This window comes from Phyllostomus hastatus, unplaced genomic scaffold (assembly GCF_019186645.2).
Source record: "Phyllostomus hastatus isolate PE091 unplaced genomic scaffold, TTU_PhHast_1.1 phas_scaffold_216, whole genome shotgun sequence".
Classification (NCBI taxonomy): Eukaryota; Metazoa; Chordata; class Mammalia; order Chiroptera; family Phyllostomidae; genus Phyllostomus; species Phyllostomus hastatus.
Genome location: NW_025334018.1, coordinates 14,802,543 through 14,820,479, shown reverse-complemented (window position 1 = coordinate 14,820,479; position 17,937 = coordinate 14,802,543). Strand labels below are relative to the sequence as shown.

The 17,937-nt window shown below is 54.4% G+C and overlaps 1 protein-coding gene across 1 annotated transcript; it reads left to right on the top strand.

Moving 5' to 3' along the window:
- The first annotated feature begins 7,958 nt into the window (after positions 1-7,958).
- DDX20 (DEAD-box helicase 20) lies at positions 7,959-16,223 on the top strand. Its single transcript, XM_045817315.1, has 11 exons — positions 7,959-8,359; positions 8,766-8,860; positions 10,808-10,976; positions 11,534-11,648; positions 11,764-11,906; positions 12,020-12,158; positions 12,257-12,315; positions 13,359-13,441; positions 13,819-13,924; positions 14,045-14,146; positions 14,741-16,223. Exons 1-11 carry the CDS (start codon positions 8,059-8,061, stop codon positions 15,901-15,903), a joined length of 2,475 nt encoding a protein of 824 aa, XP_045673271.1. The 5' UTR covers positions 7,959-8,058; the 3' UTR covers positions 15,904-16,223.
- The last annotated feature ends 1,714 nt before the right edge of the window (positions 16,224-17,937 follow it).

Below are 17,937 nucleotides of genomic sequence, written 5' to 3'. Positions count from 1 at the left end.
GGACCTGGGCCGCGGCCCAGCTCCTCTTGAAAGGATCCAACTCCCAGCCTTCACGACATCCTCCTCTGTCCCTCTCGGACAGGGGGCCGGCCTCCCTGCCTCTTAGAGTCCCAACGCCAGGGGAGACAGCAGAGGGGTCCGTGGCCTCTACGCTGGGAGACCTCTCCGTTCCAAAAGAGAGATTCACTTTGGGTTTTTAATGAAAAGTCTTTTGACCAGGTAGAGGACTCAAAAAAAAAAAAAAGCTCCCCAGCTTCCGATGTCTCCAATGCGGAGTGTCATCCCCCCATTCGGCAGACAGCGCCACTGAGACCTGAAAAGGAGGGTCTATGAGGCGATGCAATGAAATCTTCCGCTCTCCCAGCCCCAACTCCTGCACGAAGTCACCGGGTGGCAACACCAGTGGGCCGCCAGCCACGGAGCAGCGGAAACCTTTTGGAGGGGACGGGAGGGAGACGTACAGCATGTCCTCCCTTAGCGTCATCCATGCGCTCTGTGACTTCAGCTAGACGACGCCCAAGGAAACCGATTTCACCATCGGCTAATCGACGTGCACCAGGGCTCAGGTCCCGCGGCACCTCATGGAGTGACAGTGACCGAAATGGCGCTGTGCGAGCCTTGCTCTATACAGTCTTTTGAGAAAACTCTGGGCATGAATGGGCTATCTCGTGTGAATAATGCGGAGGGGAGCTGACCTGCGAAAGGCTGGCCCAAATAACACACAGTCAGCCTACGGGCTGCTACTGAGCCCCGCGTGGAAGGAGCTGCCGCCGTGGGCCTGCCGCCTCCCGGCCCCAAGCAATGGCTTCACTGCTTCTCGGGAAGCAAGTGTTTTCATCTTGCAAACGTTTGCTGGAAAAGCAAATATTTTTCAACTGCAAAACACTTGAAGAATGTCAGGACACGGCTAAGGGAAACACTTACGAAATTTGTGCAAACTAATGCTGGTCTACGGCAGGAAGAAAGTGACTTGCTCAGCACTCTCCTGGGGACATTCTGCCACGTCCGCCTCCCTGGAGACCCAGCGCTGGCTCTCCTGCAACCTCACCGCGGCCCGCCGCTCAGAGCGGAGGCTCGTTTTGTTACATGCTACCCTGCCGCCTCCGCCAGCTTCTAGGAGCGGCTAACAAGGCCCAGGGGCTGGCAGCCGGCCAGGGAGAGGCTTGTTAGCGACAGAGAAAGAAGGCTACCTGCTCCTCCTCCTGGGGCCCTCCCTCCCGCAAGGAGGAAAAGAGGTCACGTCTCAGGTTTGTCCCGGGTATTCACTGCGGCTCCTGAGCCTCTTTGGGTGGTTTTCAGGGGCCAGAGAACTGTCTCAGCCCCGATCCGACGTCAGACCTGGGGGGATGGTGGAGATTTCAGCCTGGACACTCGGAGGGGAGCCAGTGTCCGGGGTGACAGCTGCTTCTGTGACGGCTTCCGCCTACCCCCAGAGAGAGGCGCACCCCCTTCCCCGGGGCTCCTGGGGTGGGGCGGGTGGGCAGCGGCTCCCGGCACCAACAGCCTGTACCCAGAGAAAGCCTCGAGTTTCCAAAGTGGAGAGCCGACGAGGCCAAGAAACACTGTCATCACTGAACAAATGAAGATACACACTGAAAAATAGGAGCTGGATATGCAAAGGAGTTTGGGCTGTTCCTCTCCCCCCGCCCCTTCCCCGCCTTTGGACAGGTTTTCTTTGCTGTGATTATTCCTCATGAATCATCATCCACAGAAAGTGGCTGAGGCAATGGAGGGTGAATAATGAACCCCTAAATGGTCTGTTGTGTCTCTGCCTGGAGGGTTTTGGAAATAACTTGCATTTTAATCTTTCTGACTTAGCATCACAGAGAACGGGGGATCTGAGAAGGACCTCAGAGATAATCAGGGAATTGTGACCTCGAGGAAGGGCCGGAGGTCGAGATGTGTGGGGCTGGGGATCCGGCCCGCCACGCAGAACAGTGCTCCTAACACGGACTGAAGGCTCTCCTTGTGTCGGCTGCAGCCGGCCCCTCCCGCGCCCTCGGAAGCCGGGGCTCCTGTTGCCCCCATCCTGCAGGATCGGGAGGGAGCCCAGGGGACAGAGGCCCTCTGGGAGCACAGAGGCTGTGGCTTCCACGGCAGAATCCACTTCCTTTCCGCGTGGCCACGGACGAGTCCTGCTCACCCCTCTGAGTCTGTTTTCTCCTCTGTGATCTCTCAAGTTTTAAAGCTGCAACGGTCTGCATTTCCTGCCAAGCCGATCATTTTACAAGCCAGGAAGGCGCAGCCCAGGAAGGTGAGGTGACTTGCCCTGGGTCACTCACGTAGCTAACAGCAGAACCCGCCCAGGAACCGGGGCCCAGGGATCTTTCTTCTCTGACCATCAGGCAAGCTCTCCTTCCCCTCCATTTCCCTTGGGCTGGTGTTTCTAGAAGAATCTGACTCCTTGCCTTAGAGACGATCTGTCCTGTAACTTCAGATAGACAGATCGGCATTGCGGGGTGTGGGTGGGGCCAGTTACAGCCCCCAAGAGGAGTTTTGGAGGCTGGCGGTGTTGGTCTGAGTCTCTTGGACCTGCCTCTCTGTCTGCTGTGTGCCGTCCTTTTCAGTGGTCAAAAAACTCATGCGGTCACCGTGGCAACAAGCATGGGGATAGCATGCTCTTCCTGGTGAGTGGTGTTTACAGTCGTTTGTCCTCATCAAGAGAAGGTCTGTCTCTCACCCAGCTTCCTCCATGGTGCTGGCGGCTGGAAGTCTGCTCCCCTCTCCCCTCTCCCCTCTCCCCTGTCCTTCTCCTGGCCCGGATCCGAGCACCCACTGGGGTGTGCGCCTTGGGAGAAGCAGGGCCTGACGGTGTTCTCTGGCCATCAGTGTGCACCAGCCCTCCCAGCACCCCCATCCTGGTGCCCTCCGCTCGGAAGAAGAAATTGGAAAGGGGTGCGGGTGTCAGCGAGCAGAGCATCAGAGTGCCCCCGAAGTGAGACCCGGGGCATCATGGGTGAGGCGTGACTCTGTCCACAGCGGCGCTGGGAATCCACATGTGTGTGCGCACGTGTGTGACTCAGACACCCTGAAATGAGTTCTCACCCACTGGGGAGTGGAAAATTAGCTTTGGCAGGCGAGGAACTGGGTGACAGGTGAGGGAGCCAGCAGGGTATCGCTGTGCTTCGTCTACAGTTGCCGTTTGCTGGTGTTGCTGACAATATCTCACTGCGCTCCCCAAAACTGTAATTAGGTAGAGTGGCAATGACTTGGAAGGGCTTGGGCATGTGGGAGGGGCGTGCGAGCACCTCAGAACGGCCTTGTGACCTTGGGACACTGGCCGCGTGCTTTGCAGGTGGGCCGCACGGAGGCAGTTGAGAACCGGCATGTTCCCGATGGCCCGCAACGCAAGCTGTGCGGCTTACATCTCTCCGGTGGGTGGGAGAAGGGGCAACAGTCCAGGGACTAAATCTGGGAAACTCTGCCATATGGCACAGTGCGGGAGGCGGCGTGGGCCGGGACCGGCGTGGGCAGAGGACCTGGGGTCTCGGGCTGGCTCTGCTGCCCCAAGGTGGGCCTGTAAGCTCTCCATGCCTCATTTTCTCGAACTGCAAACTGGGGCGAATAGTCCCGCTGCTGCCCGCCTGCTGTGAAGGGAAAGCGTACGCAGGCTCTTCGACACGTCAAGAGTGCTGTTCCAAACCAAACGGGAGGTGCGCCGGCCAAGGGGATCCTCGGAGCCTGCAGGGCGGCAGCTGCCTGGGCGTCAGTTTCACCACCTGTGCTCCGACAGGTACATGAGCATCTGCGACCCATAAGTCTCCTCTCCTCTCGATAGTCGGCAACTGGGGGGAGCAGGCAGCCGGCTGCTCTGCTGCCACCTGGGCTTCCCACCGTCCTGGCTCTGGGCCTCCCCCGCCCCCACCTGAGGCGACAATCATCGCTCTGCCCGCCCTGATCTCTTCCCCGCCTGTCAGTTTAATTTCACAAGGTTGCGGGAGAGGTTTGATTTAATCAAACCCGCTGCTGTATCCATTCTGCTCAGAGGTCCCTCAGTGTCACCACTAAGGCTCGGATTAGACAGTGACAATTACTTTTTCTTCCCTGGCTATTGCCTCCCCCTCCCTTCCTGTCCCTGGAGGGACTGGGGAGGCGGACGGGTCTCCTGGGACCTAAGAATAGATGCAGGGGATCAAAGGAGGGAAGCGGCTGTGGCCTGAGCAAGCCCCTCTCTGCCTTCCCTGGCCTTGTTTAAGGCTGAGTGACAGCTTGAGGGGGGGTGGCGGGGGGGGGCGGAGACAGAAAATGGGAGCAGAGCCACCTGGGAAAGGCTCGAGGCTGCCTGAGGACAGAGCCGTGCCATCATCGGTGCCATCGCCGATGGGGCGATAAAACCCATCTCCGTCATCCTCGGGCCTGGGCGGGAGGGTGGGCCAGAGGGTCAGGGAGCTGTGTGCTCTTCCAGCGCCAGACCACCAACACTTACTTCCAGGTGCTCAGCCTGGATTCTGGGGTCTCCGCAGCTGGGGGACATCAACAAAAAAAAGGTGAGACTCCATCCCTCTGAGCTTCTGTGGCTCTCTTCTTGGCACCACCCCCTGCAGAGACGGGAGGAGCGGCCGCCTGAACCAGGAGCTCCAGGGAGGCTGTGTGGGTGTGGGTGACCCGTGGGCGTGCGTGGGCGGAAGGAGGCTGACTGTGTGGGAGGGCATGTTGTGTGTTTAAGTGCCGGGGGCTGGAGAGCAAGGCAGGGGGGCTCTCTGGTGCAGAAACCTCTGGGTTTAGGGAGTTTAGAATTCCAGAACAAATCTCTCTTTTGGCCATTTAACCCTTGCAAGTCCCTCCTTTCCCAGGAAGTGGGTGGTCAGCACCTTTTTTTGTGGGCAGCTCACGGAAGAGCAACAAAGGCCTCCTGAGGGTCACGGGAATCCTGAAGGTGAAACCTGTTTTGCCTTGTGCTCATCTGTGTCACGTTCTCCCATCGGGCTGGGCCACTGGCAGGTGCTCCCCGCCCTGGGCCCCCTTCGGAGTCCCCCCCCAGCCCTGTCTCCCCCAGATAGCCAGCAGACACCGTCACCCTCAGGCGTCGAATGTGATTAGTAGAAACCCTCCCGACAGCTCCAAAGAGAATCCCTCAAACGCATACCCTATTGAGCGCACCTCACCGCGGCTGACAGCCGCTTTATCAATTAAATTCCACATTCCCGGTCTTCAGAGACGCCACGAGCCTCCCTACCTAATAAATCACAGGCCCCCAGTTATTGTTACATGTCCCATCAGTCTCTAATAAAATCCCTGCCAACAGGGGTAGGTTATTTATTATGCTGCCCGGACAGGAATGAATTGGGCCCCGTTCTCACCAGGAGGAGAGCGAACGTGATGCCTTCCTCCCTAAAGACTGAGGCTGTGATATTAAATGGGGGCAATTAATCAATGTGGGCCTTGGGTGTTGGGGGGGGAGTCTGGTCTGGAGAGAGGGAGGATGGCCTGGGGCTCCGTGCTGAAAGCCAGCCAGGCAAGTCGCCACGGCGAGACTGGCTGCCCAGAGCACAGGTGCCTGAATGCCTGTGTGGAAAGGTACCCCTAGGCCATGGGGCCCCTGGAAATACACCTGTCTCCACGTGGGGTCCTAGCCACTTAGGATTAAGCAGGGGCATGATGTGATAAGTTCTGCCCAGGTGTTATTACTTGATAAACTTGATGTAACAAGTTTATCTACTTTTCATATTTATTTTTAGAGAGAAGGGAAAGGAGGGAAAGAGAGAGAGAGAAACATCGATGTTCGAGAGATACATTAATCAGTTGCCTCTCGAGCGCCCCCAACTGGGGATCTGACCTGCAACCCAGGCATGTGTCCTGACTGGGAATCGAACTAGCAACCTTTTGATTTGCAGGCTGGTGATCAATCCACTGAACCACACCAGCCAGAGTCCAGGAGGGATTTTTAAGCAAAGAAAGTGTCAGCCACTCCATCAATGTTTATAGGTCCATGAAGGGCCTGGTGCTGCCTTGACAAAAATTCCCTTCTCTGAGAAGCTGATAGTTTGCTTAGCGTGAGGGACAGACATGGGAACAAGGAACAAGAACACAGTCAGAGCCAGGCTGGAATGATCTGCAGTGTGAAAGGGGAGCCCGGGGAGCGAAGCAAAAAAGGTTGTCCAAGGAGCAGCATCTGAGGCTGGACCCAAACAGCCTAAGATATCCGCTTAAGAAAAATCCTTCCAGCCCTGGCTGGTGTGGCTCAGTGGACTGAGCACGGGCCTGCAAACCAGGGAGTGGCCAGTTCAATTCCCAATCACGGCACATGCTTGGGTTGCAGGCCAGGTCCCAGTAGGGGGTGCGTGAGAGACAACCACACATTGATATTTCTCTCCCTCTCTTTCTCCTCCCTTCCCCTCTCTCTAAAAATAAATAAAATATTTTAAAAAATCCTTCCAGCACCTGTGCGCACCTGTGGGGTGGGTGGCGGGGAATGAGAAGAAACTTGGCAGGGAGACCATTCAAGAGGCTGAGGCAGTAGTTAGGATGCAGGGACCTAAAATGGGACAGGTGCTTTGGAGACTGGAGAAGAGGAACAGACGAAATGTTTGGAGACACGATGACCTGTGTTCAGCGAATTGTTAGAAAGGGAGAGAGACAGGAGAGGTGAAATCAAGAGTAACTCCCAGCCTTGGGATTTGGGGGTTGGGTGGAGAAGAGAGGTGGGGTGCTAAGAGGAAGCCTGGCACCTCGTCTGTCCACTCCCAGGGGTCCCCCTTCTTTCATATGGACAGTTGAAATGTTCTCATCGTTTTCTAATTCTAAGCAAGATGCGTCTCCAGGAGCCCCTTTCACCGAGGTTACCGCACCAAAGCCTCCTTTGTGGTTTGGAATCTGGGTCGCCACTGTGTGTGTTTGTGCATGTGCACCCAGTTGAAACACGATGACCAGGATTATAATATACAAAGAAACACACTGAGGTTGGATGTAGAACTTCTTTAAATTTGAAATTGGGAATAAGATTAGGTTGCAGAAATGGAATTATGACTTCAACTTTGTTACGGGAAATCATTTATGCAATAAATACTGAGCATTTACTATGTGTCAGATTGTTTCTTTTCCATTGGAGGTGCAGCAGACAACAGCACAGACTAGGTCTCTGTCTTCAGAGTGGGGAAGACACAACAAACACGTAGACTTTCAGACAGTGACAAGTACCATGCAGAAAAACAGCAGACAAGGGAGTACAGAGTGATGGGGAAGGACGGGGAGCCGACAGGATGGAGAGCTCATTTGGGGTGTTCAGGAAAGTCTCTGAGAAGCTGCTATTTGAGCAAAGACCTCAAGCTAGGGAAGGCAGTTAAAAACTAAGTTACCACCCTTGGGGGGGACACGGGGGTGAGGTGGGGAGGGATAGAAGCAGCACACAGAAGACATTACATTTGAGATGTCTATGAGGCATGCATGTGGAGATGTTGAGAAGGTGGATGGATGTCCGAGCCTAGAGTTTGGAGGCGGAGATATGAATTTGAGAGGGCACGGTCCATTTCCTGGCTTCAATTGCATTAGAGCTCACTGCGTGCGGGTACTAGCGGCTGGGACGCACAGATGAATGAATCGGTCCGAGGAACAGACGCCAGAGCACGTGGTCTTGCTCTACCGCGGGCCCTGCGCCGCTGGCACAGAGGCGGCGGCAAGAGGGAACAGAAGAAGGGTAAGGGGTGGTGATTGCGGGGGCCAGGGTAGGCAGGCCCGAAGCGTGACGTGTGACGCGCATCACAGTGACAGCACTGTGAGGGTGGTGACGCAGGCGCAGGGCTGGGTGGTCCCGCCCACAGAGGGCCGGGAGGCGGAGCGGCGGCTCCACCGTGACCGCGCGGCGCCCCCTGCAGGCCGCAGGCGGCGACATAGCGGTATCCTCCCCTTTCCTCTCCCGCCTCCGCCCTCCTCAGGCCACACTTTTTCGGTTGTTGTAGTTGTTTCCGGGTGTAAGCCTCCGACTCCCGTCCCTCCCCACCTCTTCCAGGCCGAACGTGTTAGTGTCGTCGCGGGACGAGTGCTAATAAAGTTTTTTTTCTTTCTCGCTCTCAGGCTCCCCGACCCTCCTCAAGTACCGCGAGATCTCGCGGTGCGGTTACGATGGCGGCGGCGTTTGAAGCCGCAGCAGCAGCAGCCGTAGCGACCGAGGAGACCGCTGTGCCCGCGGAGCATGTGGCCGCACCCGTCTCGGAGCCCACCCCCGGGCCGGTGCGGAGCCTACGGATGGCCCACGACATCAGTGGCCCGCGGACCCGCACGGGGGACGTGCTGCTGGCGGAGCCCGCCGACTTCGAGTCGCTGCTGCTGTCGCGGCCGGTGCTGGAGGGTCTGCGGGCGGCCGGCTTTGAGCGGCCCTCCCCGGTGCAGCTCAAGGCCATCCCGCTGGGGCGCTGCGGGCTCGGTGAGGGCGGGGACCCCGGAGAGGCCGAGGGGGCCGACGGGTGGCGGCGGCGTGGTCTGGGGAAGCCCCGGGTCGGTCGCCGGTGCAGGGCTGTGGGCCGGGGGCTCGGCCTTGCACGCGTTCGAGCCCCAGCTCCCTCTCTTGTAAAACGGAGCCGCAGTATTGAGTTTAAACATAGTTAAGGCTCGCTCCACACGGACAAGTGGTTCTGAGTTTGAGAAGATAAGCGGCAGAGGTTCAGGGGCGAGGCACGTTTCTGGGTATGGCCATGCGTTTTTGAGAGTTAACGAAAAGTGGAGGTGCCAACTAGGTGATTTCTGGAGACCCTAGTAGGTCTGTGATTCATGTTTGGTACCTAAGCATCTTCAGTCAGTACTGTCTAGTGATAACTTTTTTTTTTCTTCAGATTTAATTGTTCAAGCCAAGTCTGGCACGGGGAAAACGTGTGTCTTCTCCACCATTGCTTTGGATTCTCTTGTTCTTGAAAACTTAAGCACCCAGGTGAGTTTAGCTCAGAGGGAGGACCCAGAGGAGGGTGCCTTAGGGTGGATTTTATCACAAGTAGGATGAAATACCGGTAGTTCCTCAGATACATGCAGATTTGATGAATGATTCCGTTAAGCCACGTGCAAAGTGTAGAAGACAGACATTAGGCCATTGAGGGGTGGTGTGGTTGGTGATCGAGTATGCATTACTTGCGTTAGAAGCTTGGAATTTTCTATTATTACTGTGTCTTAAATAGAATGTTAACATGTGTCAGTGTGGTCTTACTTGAGAATACAGACTGAGGTTCTGTTTTACTTGCTGATCACATGGTGGTGAGATTGAGCATCTGCCCCGATTCAGGGCAGCCTGGTGCCCTGGCTATTCTCTGTCACCGCAGGTGGTTCTTAGCGTTCCCTGAATGGATCATTGGTCTCCCATCTTCTAGGTTCCTTGGAGTAGGTCTCAGGTGGCCTTACCTCAGGTAACAGGAGACTTGGCTTTGGGGACCTTTCCTTCAGTGAAGGTTTGTGGAGCTGTGGGCTCCACAATATTAACAGTATGAACAGTCTGCCAGGGTTTGGGAATGCAAAGATGTCTCAGATATGCTCCTCGCAGTCTTACCTTGTGGTTAGTGGTTGGGACCGACTGTACACCATGTTCTCTGTCATGTATCTTGCATGACGGTTCTGCAACAGTGGTTTTTAATCCCAAAACCCACACTCAGGGTCTGTGAAGCTTTTTGAGTCCTACCTTATACCCGCCAAATCCTGGGTGATGCTGACACAGGTAATCCTTTTACTTCCCAAGGACCTGGGCTGTTCTGCATGTGAATTGGGATGTAGTTCAGATATAGGCTTCTGATAATTTAGCAGCTGGTCAACTGTCAAAACCCTGAATAAGTCCCATAAATACAATTTGTATTTTCTAAAAATTTAAGATCTTTGTGTTACCCAAGTGACACATAATTCATTTTTGAAAATTGGGAAAATTCAGAAAAATTAAGAAGGACCAGAAAACAAAGTATAATCTCACCTACCCAGACAGAAAGCGCTGTGAACAGTTTTGGCATAGTTTCTCCTAGTCTTTTATTTGTTAAGTGGTTTTTTCTTTTCTTTTTCTTTTTTTTTAAGATTTTTATTTGTTTAATTTTAGACAGAGGGGAAGGGAGGGAGAAAGACAGGGAGAGAAACATCAATGTGTGGTTGCCTCTCTCACGCCCCCAACTGGGGACCTGGCCTGCAACCCAGGCATGTGCTGGACTAGGAATTGAACCTGTGACCCCTGGTTCATAGGCTGGTGCTCAACTCACTGAGCCACACCAGCCAGCGCGTTTTTTGTTTTTGTTTTTTCATAATTGAGACCATTCAGTTTTATTGCAGTGCTCTCATTGTGAGTCACAGGGCCTTCCACCACCTGCCCCCGCAGCTGGGTCTCTGACCTTTTTTCCTGTGCTTCTGTCCAGCCGCGTGGGCCTCCCTGCTGGCCCTCCGATCAGACACACCAAGCACGCTGTTGTTCTCAGGTCTCTGTGTTTGCTGTTGCCTCTTCCTGAAAATACTTCCCCGAGGGTCACATGGCCAGCTCTGGTCTGGGATGTGCATCTGGGCATCTGCTCAGACATTAGAGGGGCCTTCTGCGATCACCCCATTTAAAATGACTCCTTTTTGTTGCTTCTTCCTCTCTTCCCTGTTTGCTATTTCTTCATAGCACTTTTAATTCCCCGCCAATTATTCATGTGTGTGTTTATTGTGTGTCTTCTCATTGTCCCCGAAGGAAAGTGCCTTTAGAGCGAGGCGAGCATTCTGTGTGGGGACTGGGTGCTGCGTGGCACACAGTGGGTGCGCGTTTAATGTTTGTCGAATGAACACAGTGATGGCTCAAGGGAAGAGTAGTTCATGATGCGATGTGCCACTCACATGGACGCGTTTTGCCGACGCGTTGGTGTATTTTGCATTTTCTTAGATTTTGATCTTGGCTCCTACGAGAGAAATCGCTGTGCAGATACATTCTGTGATCACCGCCATCGGCATAAAGATGGAGGGCTTAGAGTGCCACGTCTTCATTGGCGGGACTCCACTGTCTCAGGACAAAACCAGACTTAAAAAGTGTCATATCGCCGTCGGATCTCCCGGTAAGACATCAGTGCCTGTTCCTAACGGAGCTTTTGGGAACTGAACACTTTTAACCCAACAATAACATTGCAGCCTGATGAGATACGTTTCTTGAGGATTGTGAATGGAGAGCCTTAGACCCGTGAGAGGCAGACCATGCGACTGGGGCGCTCGCAGCATTTCCCAAGGACATCTGAGAGCACATCTGGGTCAGGCTGCGGAGCACGGGGCGACGAGGAGACGTGCGGGAAGCCCGTGGGCTGGGGGTTATGTGCGCTTTAATCATTCAGGCCCCAGTCACTCAGGATGGGGTGCCAGCATGCAGCGCCTTGGCCGTTCAAGTCTCCTGGTGGGAGTGGTGTGTCTTGCACACTCACTGGTGACGAAATGTGGGGGGAAAATAAGGGACTTAGGCAAGCTCGGGACTCAGGGCTTCTAGTTCGTGGTTTGGTGCATGCATGAACGCGGGCTGGATCAGGAAAGACAGCCATACGACCTTTAAATAGAACGACATTGGCTGAGACTTGCACGGATTTGGTGCGTCATAAACATTTCAACTTTTTTTCTTGAAATTTAGGCAGAATTAAACAACTGCTGGAACTGGACTACTTGAACCCAGGCAGTATACGCCTCTTCATTCTGGATGAGGCAGATAAGCTTTTAGAAGAAGGCAGCTTCCAGGAGCAAATAAAGTAAGAACAAGACCTGACTCGACTGTTGCCGCGGTGCCCACAGTCGTCTGCCTCTGGCTTTTCCAGGCGGCGGTCGGAACAGCTTCCACGGCGTCGTCCCTCTTCTGTTTTGCAGTTGGATTTACTCTTCCTTGCCCGCCAGTAAGCAGATGGTGGCCGTGTCGGCTACTTACCCGGAGTTTTTGGCTAATGCTTTGGCGAGGTACATGAGAGACCCCACTTTCGTGAGACTGAACTCGAGCGACCCAAGTCTCCTAGGTGCGTGCAGATACTGGGTGCTCACGTTACCGGCTCGTGCTGCTTGGGAGCTTTCGTGCAGGCCGCTGGGAGGTGGCAGAGGCGTCTGCCTGACAGGAGACCCCCTTCCGCAGGTTTGAAGCAGTACTATGCGGTTGTCAGCTCCTACCCTTTGGCCCATAAGATTTTCGAGGAGAAGGCTCAGCACCTGCAGGAGCTGTTCAGCAGAATTCCGTTTAATCAGGCCCTGGTCTTCTCTAATTTGCACAGCAGGTAACGTGCCTTCAAAGGTCATCTGGGGGTCGTGTGGAATAAAAGGGTAGGTGTGGGGCAGTGTCTGTGAAGTCATCACCCTCGGCTGTTTTTCGCAGAGCGAAGCATTTGGCCGACATCCTCTCTTCTAAAGGCTTTCCGGCAGAGTGCATTTCGGGTGAGTTCGCCTTCCCCGGATCCCGGTTCGTGCCCTGCCCCGGAGCCTCCCTCGGGTCACGAGGAAGGACCGCCCTTTCGGGAGGTGTCTTGTTTGTGGGGGGAGGCTGTGCTGAGTCCTCAGAGTAAGGAGAACTTCAGGGTCATTTTTCACTGGGATTTGATGTATTAGTGTCTGTTTTATTAAGCAGGAATTTAGTATGTTAAAAAAAACACTAGAAAACTGGAGTTACGTCCACAAAGTTTGTTTTTGTTATTGTTAAAATGTTAAGACTCGCTGCCTACACTGACTGTTTTATGGTCTTGTGGAAGGTAAAAGGGACTCATTTTGATACAAAGTGAAATTATTACTGCTGGCCAAGTAGGAATAAAAACTTTCAAGGAATTTTTTTTCAAGATTTTATTTATCTCTCCTTAGAGGAGAAGGGAGGGAGAAAGAGAAGGAGAGAGACAGCAATGTGTGGTTGCCTCCTCTTCACCCCCCGCTGAGGACCTGGCCCACAGCCCAGGCGTGTGCTCTTCCTGGGATCAAACCAGCGACCCTTTGGTTCACAGGCCAGCACTCAGTCCACTGAGCCACACCAGCCAGGGCACTTTCAAGGAACTTTTGATCAGTGAGATCCTTTTTAGGGTCTTGATTGACACCACAGCTTTGTCTTCAACCTGTTAGCCTGTGTGTTCAGTCTTGGTGTGTCGTGGGCACTGGAGACTGTTTTGTGAGGGATCAGTACTTTGACTATAGACCAGGTTTCAACACCAAATTTCTAAACAGCTGATTAAAGCATTTTCAATTGTTATACTTCGTATGTAAGTTTCACAAATATAATGTATCTGTAGGCATAACTTAGCCACAATTTAAAATTGGTTTTTGAATTTCCAGTGGATTGCCTAACTATGTTTTAAAAGTTTCTGACAGTTAGTCTTAACGTAGATCTGCGTAGGAGGACCACTTTCCCTTTGGTTTGCACATTGTTGGGTTGGGAGAATGGGGGTTCCCGGTTCCTGCTTTTTGTGGGTTTGACACGTGTTCCTCTGGGTCTCCAGGCAACATGAATCAGAACCAGCGCCTTGACGCCATGGCCAAGCTGAAGCAGTTTCACTGCAGAGTCCTCATTTCCACAGACCTGGTGCGTTCCCTCTTCAGGCTGGGGGGCCGCTCCCCCTCAGCGCGCGCTCTGTTAGCAGGTGCTCAGGTGTCACCTGCGGTTTTATGTGGGTGCACCTGACGGGAACACCCGCAGATGGCGGTCTTTCCAGTGCTGGGGGGTACCCTTCTTGAAAGTGTCTTTAATATCTTCACCTTCGTTTTTGAAAATAGTCACAGAGATGAATCTCCTTCTCCTTTGCTCCTAAATATTCTCTTTCCTCCTAAACGCCGTCCCGTCTTTGACCTGGCTCCCGGCTGCACTAGGGCAGGGTAGCGAACGCTGGTAGAATGAGGTAGCGTGCGTTGGGGCCACGCTGCAGTCGTGCAGACGGACGTTGCTCTCTTTCTCAACTCCAGACTTCCCGCGGCATTGACGCCGAGAAGGTGAACCTGGTCGTCAATCTGGATGTGCCGTTGGACTGGGAGACCTACATGCACCGGATCGGCAGAGCCGGCCGTTTCGGTAAAGAGAAACATTTAACTGCTTTGTTTAGGGGGAGGAATTTGTGACGTGACCCAGGTGGACTGGGGGTGTCATTCGTGGGAAGGTGATTTGCTACTGAGCCTTCTCTCTGTGCGTCAGGGACCTTGGGCCTGGCAGTGACCTACTGCTGCCGGGGAGAAGAGGAAAATACGCTGATGAAAATCGCCCAGAAGTGCAATATCAACCTTCTGCCGTTACCAGGTATGTTCGCCTGTTTCGCTTTGCTGTCAGGTTAATAATGGTGGCGATGACGGGCCGAGTAAAAATAACAGCGACCACAGAGCAGTCAGGGTGTCTCGGGTTTACCAGACACCCTGGTTCATATTTTACCAGTTTATACGTAACTCCTTTAGTAATGTTTTTTAAAGATTTTATTGACCTATTTTTAGAGAGAGGGGAAGGGAGGGAGAAGGAGGGAGAGAAACACCGACGATGTGAGAGCTTGGCTGCCCCCCAGGTGTGCCCCCACAGCGGGGCCGAACCTGCAACCCGGCCTGTGCCCTGACTGGGAATTGAACCGGTGACCTTTCGCTTGTGGGATGACGCCCAGCCCACTGAGCCACACTGCCCAGGACACTCCTTCAGTGATTTCATACAAGGCTGGACTGGGCACAGGTCTGGGAGTTTTGTGGATCTTAATAGCTTATAATAACTCATTCTGTGATTTTTTTACTGATTTCGTTAATTGCTTTAAGCTTATGTCCTGATTTACAAAATACTTGTGTTCTGAAACCATTCGGAAAATGCAGGTCTAGAGCAGCTCGAGAACGCTAGTCTTTCTGTTCTGTTCCGCAGACCCCGTCCCCCCGGGCCTGATGGAAGAGGGTCTGGATTGGGACGTGGAGGTGACAGCAGCCGTGCACACACACGGCTTCTCGAGCGCACCCAGCCAGACCCTCACAAAGCAGATTCAGAGAACAGAGAGGACCTCCCAGACGCAGAAAGCTCATGGTAACCACGTGGCTTCTGGTAGAAACACCTCCGTCTCTGCGCTGTCGGTCAAATCAAAACCCGCCACCAAACCAAGGCTCCCTGCGAGAAGCCACTCGGAGGGCGGACTCCTAGAGAAGGCAGCCTCGCCCCCGGCCCCAGGCCACGCCGTCCACCCGGAGGAGCAGAGGGAGGGTTCCGCTGGGACTGCTGCTGAGAGCTGCAGCGGTGGCCAGCGCCAGGCCAAGGAGGACTCGGCAGTGTCGCTCCCCCAGATTCCTTGTCTGTCGGCCTTTAAACCCCGCCCGCCGCGCATGCTGACTTTCTCGGAGCTGGTGGAGGACTACGAGCACTACGTTAGGGAGGGGCTGGAGAAGCCCGTGGAAATCATCAGGCACTACACGGGTCCTGGGGACCAGCCTGCGACCCCTCGGAACGGCTTTGTGAGGAGCCGGGTTCCTGACGAGAGGGTGCAGGCACTGGTGAGTAGCAGCCAGTCCGGGGACTCAGAGAGCGACAGCGACTCCTCCAGCTCACGGACGTCTTCCCGGAGCGTGGGAAACAGGGCGCACACGGGAGGCTCTTCCGATGCCCAGCCGAAGGGCTCGGCGCCCACTCCTGCGGACGAGCGTGTCTCTTCGGAGCGGCCCCTGAGTGGAAATGACGCCCCTAATCCAGGAGGGCGTCAGGGGTCGCCTGAAGTCCCGGTGAGGGCGAGGCATGCCGCGGGGGCCGCCCAGAGAGCTAAGCAGGGCCGGAGAAGCCAAACGAGGCGGCCTTCCCACCGCTCGCAGGCAGAACCCCCGGAGGAGGAGTGGTGTGGCCGCCAGGGGGAGGGCCGCGCGGGCTTTCCCGGGGCCTGTCAGGACTACGAGGAGTACTGGAAGGCCTACTACCGGGCGTGGCACGACTACTACGCCGCCGCCTCCCAGTCGTATTACTGGAACGCGCAGAGGCATCCGGGCTGGATGGCGGCTTACCACATGAACGCCGTTTATCTGCAAGAAATGATGCGTGGCAACCAGTGACGGTGGGCCGTGCCTCGGACCGCCTGGAGGTGCCACTGATGGGACCTCGGGTAGCCATCCTCCTCGACCTACAGGAGAGGGGCAGGGAGGAACTTGAAACGTCTTAAGGCTTTTTGCTGAGATACGTTTATTTTTCAGATTGTTTTGACCTACCAAGTATATTACCTATTTTTAAGAGACTTCATGGGTCAGATTCTTGAGAGACGTGTTTTGGGACTAAGAGCTAAAGATGCCGGGGTGCCGTCTTCTGTCGGCTGTTCCACGCAGAGACGTTTGAAAAGACATATTACTTACTGCTTGCTTGAAAAAATAAAAAGTGTAGAGGTTTGAAAAATGTTTGCTTGTGCTACAGGGTTCTTTACCGAAGGCCCGGGCTGCGTGCCCACAGGAGCGCGCGTCCTCGTGGGGGCCTGTGAGACGGCGGGCCAGGAAGCCCCCGCCAGGCTTGGTGGGAGGAGCGAGCGCTGCGCCAGACCGTCCCGGAGGCGCTCGGCTCGATGCTCTTCGCTCGCGGTAACTGCGTGTGTCACCAGTAGAAGCACAGACTCGGCCAGACGTGTCCACGTACTGTTCATCTCCTGACCGACCGTCTTGTCTTTAAGGTTATGAACGCTGCCCACGTCTTCACGGCGCAGCAAACAGCTAAGCTCCCACGGCGGCGGCTGTTCTGTTTCTCAGGAAAAGGAGCAGCTCCTCACCTTCCTTAGTCTTGGGATCTTTTTATGCCCCTGATGAAAGCTATAGATTCGTCCCAGAAAATGTCTTGTCTGTAAACAAGAACCATGTGCGGTTTCAAGGGGCCCGTGGGCCCTCCAGGGTAGGAGCCGCCCGGCATGCTGCTGGGCTAAGGAAGGTTCCAGCTCGTCATGTTAAGTACTCGGTAGAAGCTGGGACTCATTCAGCTCAAACTCCCCACTGCGTGTCCTAATCTTGTGTCTTCTAGAGATTCTTCCCCAGTTTCTACCTCTCATATTCGGGTCCCCGGGGACAGTCGTTTTTCTGAGATGGTGTTACCTGTGACTTGCCATTTAGAGAAATGCAATCGGAAGTTACTCTTTCATTTCCTCTCCGAGGCTGCCCTTCCTGATCACACGTGTGGTTCACAGACCGTTCTGTGCGCTGCATTTGTGAAGAGCGAGTCCTGTGTGTGTTGTTTGGAAGAGGAAAGCTCTTCTTTCCCGTGTGCACGCTGGTCGAGGCGGTGGGATCGCCGTCCCTCAGGGACATGACACAGCCCTGAACTTCTGACCTGGGTTCCTGCCCATCGGGATGGCCAGGGGTAGGGTCTCCTTACCCAGATCGGTGTTGCCAAATTAGAGTGGATTAATTAACACAGAATAGCAAACCCACAATTAGGCCCAGTGTGTTATTAGGAAGTGGAGACTTTAATTACGCATTTAAATAAAGTCCTGGCGTTGCTGTGTAATTGCCATGCCCTCTCTACCCTTCCCCTTAGTGCAGGCAAGTTCATGGTTCGTCTTAGCCAGGGGATTCTAATTAGGGTGCCGCTGCCTCTTAATTAGAAAGGAGGTTACCCGTTAGGCTTGCAATTAATTGGATTCTCTCTTTAGGTTTGTCATACTTTGTGTTTGCTCCTTTTTTTTTTTAATAGAAAAAATAAGCTGGAGGTGAGCATGTACCTAAATAAAAACACTGCTTGTTTCATTTTCCATGAGCATTTGCCCGGGAAACGTCAGCTGTGACCTCCCTCCCTCCCTCCCTCCGTGAGGGGTGCAGGGGTGAGGGTGGCAATGGCAGGATGTTTGCTTGCAGAGACGACTGGTTTGCAGTTGTCGCCCCAGGTGTGTGTCCCTGTCATCTGTCTCAGGGACCACAGAGAGGTGTGAGGGGCACCCATGGGAGAATGCTTTGCGGTGTAGCAGGGAGAGTGTTCGTCCTGGGGCTGCCCTCTCTTCTACGTGTAGCGGTCACTTAGGCCCTCAGGGTCCCGAGTTCCCACCGACACAGTGGGGGAACTGGACTAGGAGACTTTCTGGCTGGGGAGAAGGATCATTATTTCATGAACACCGAGTC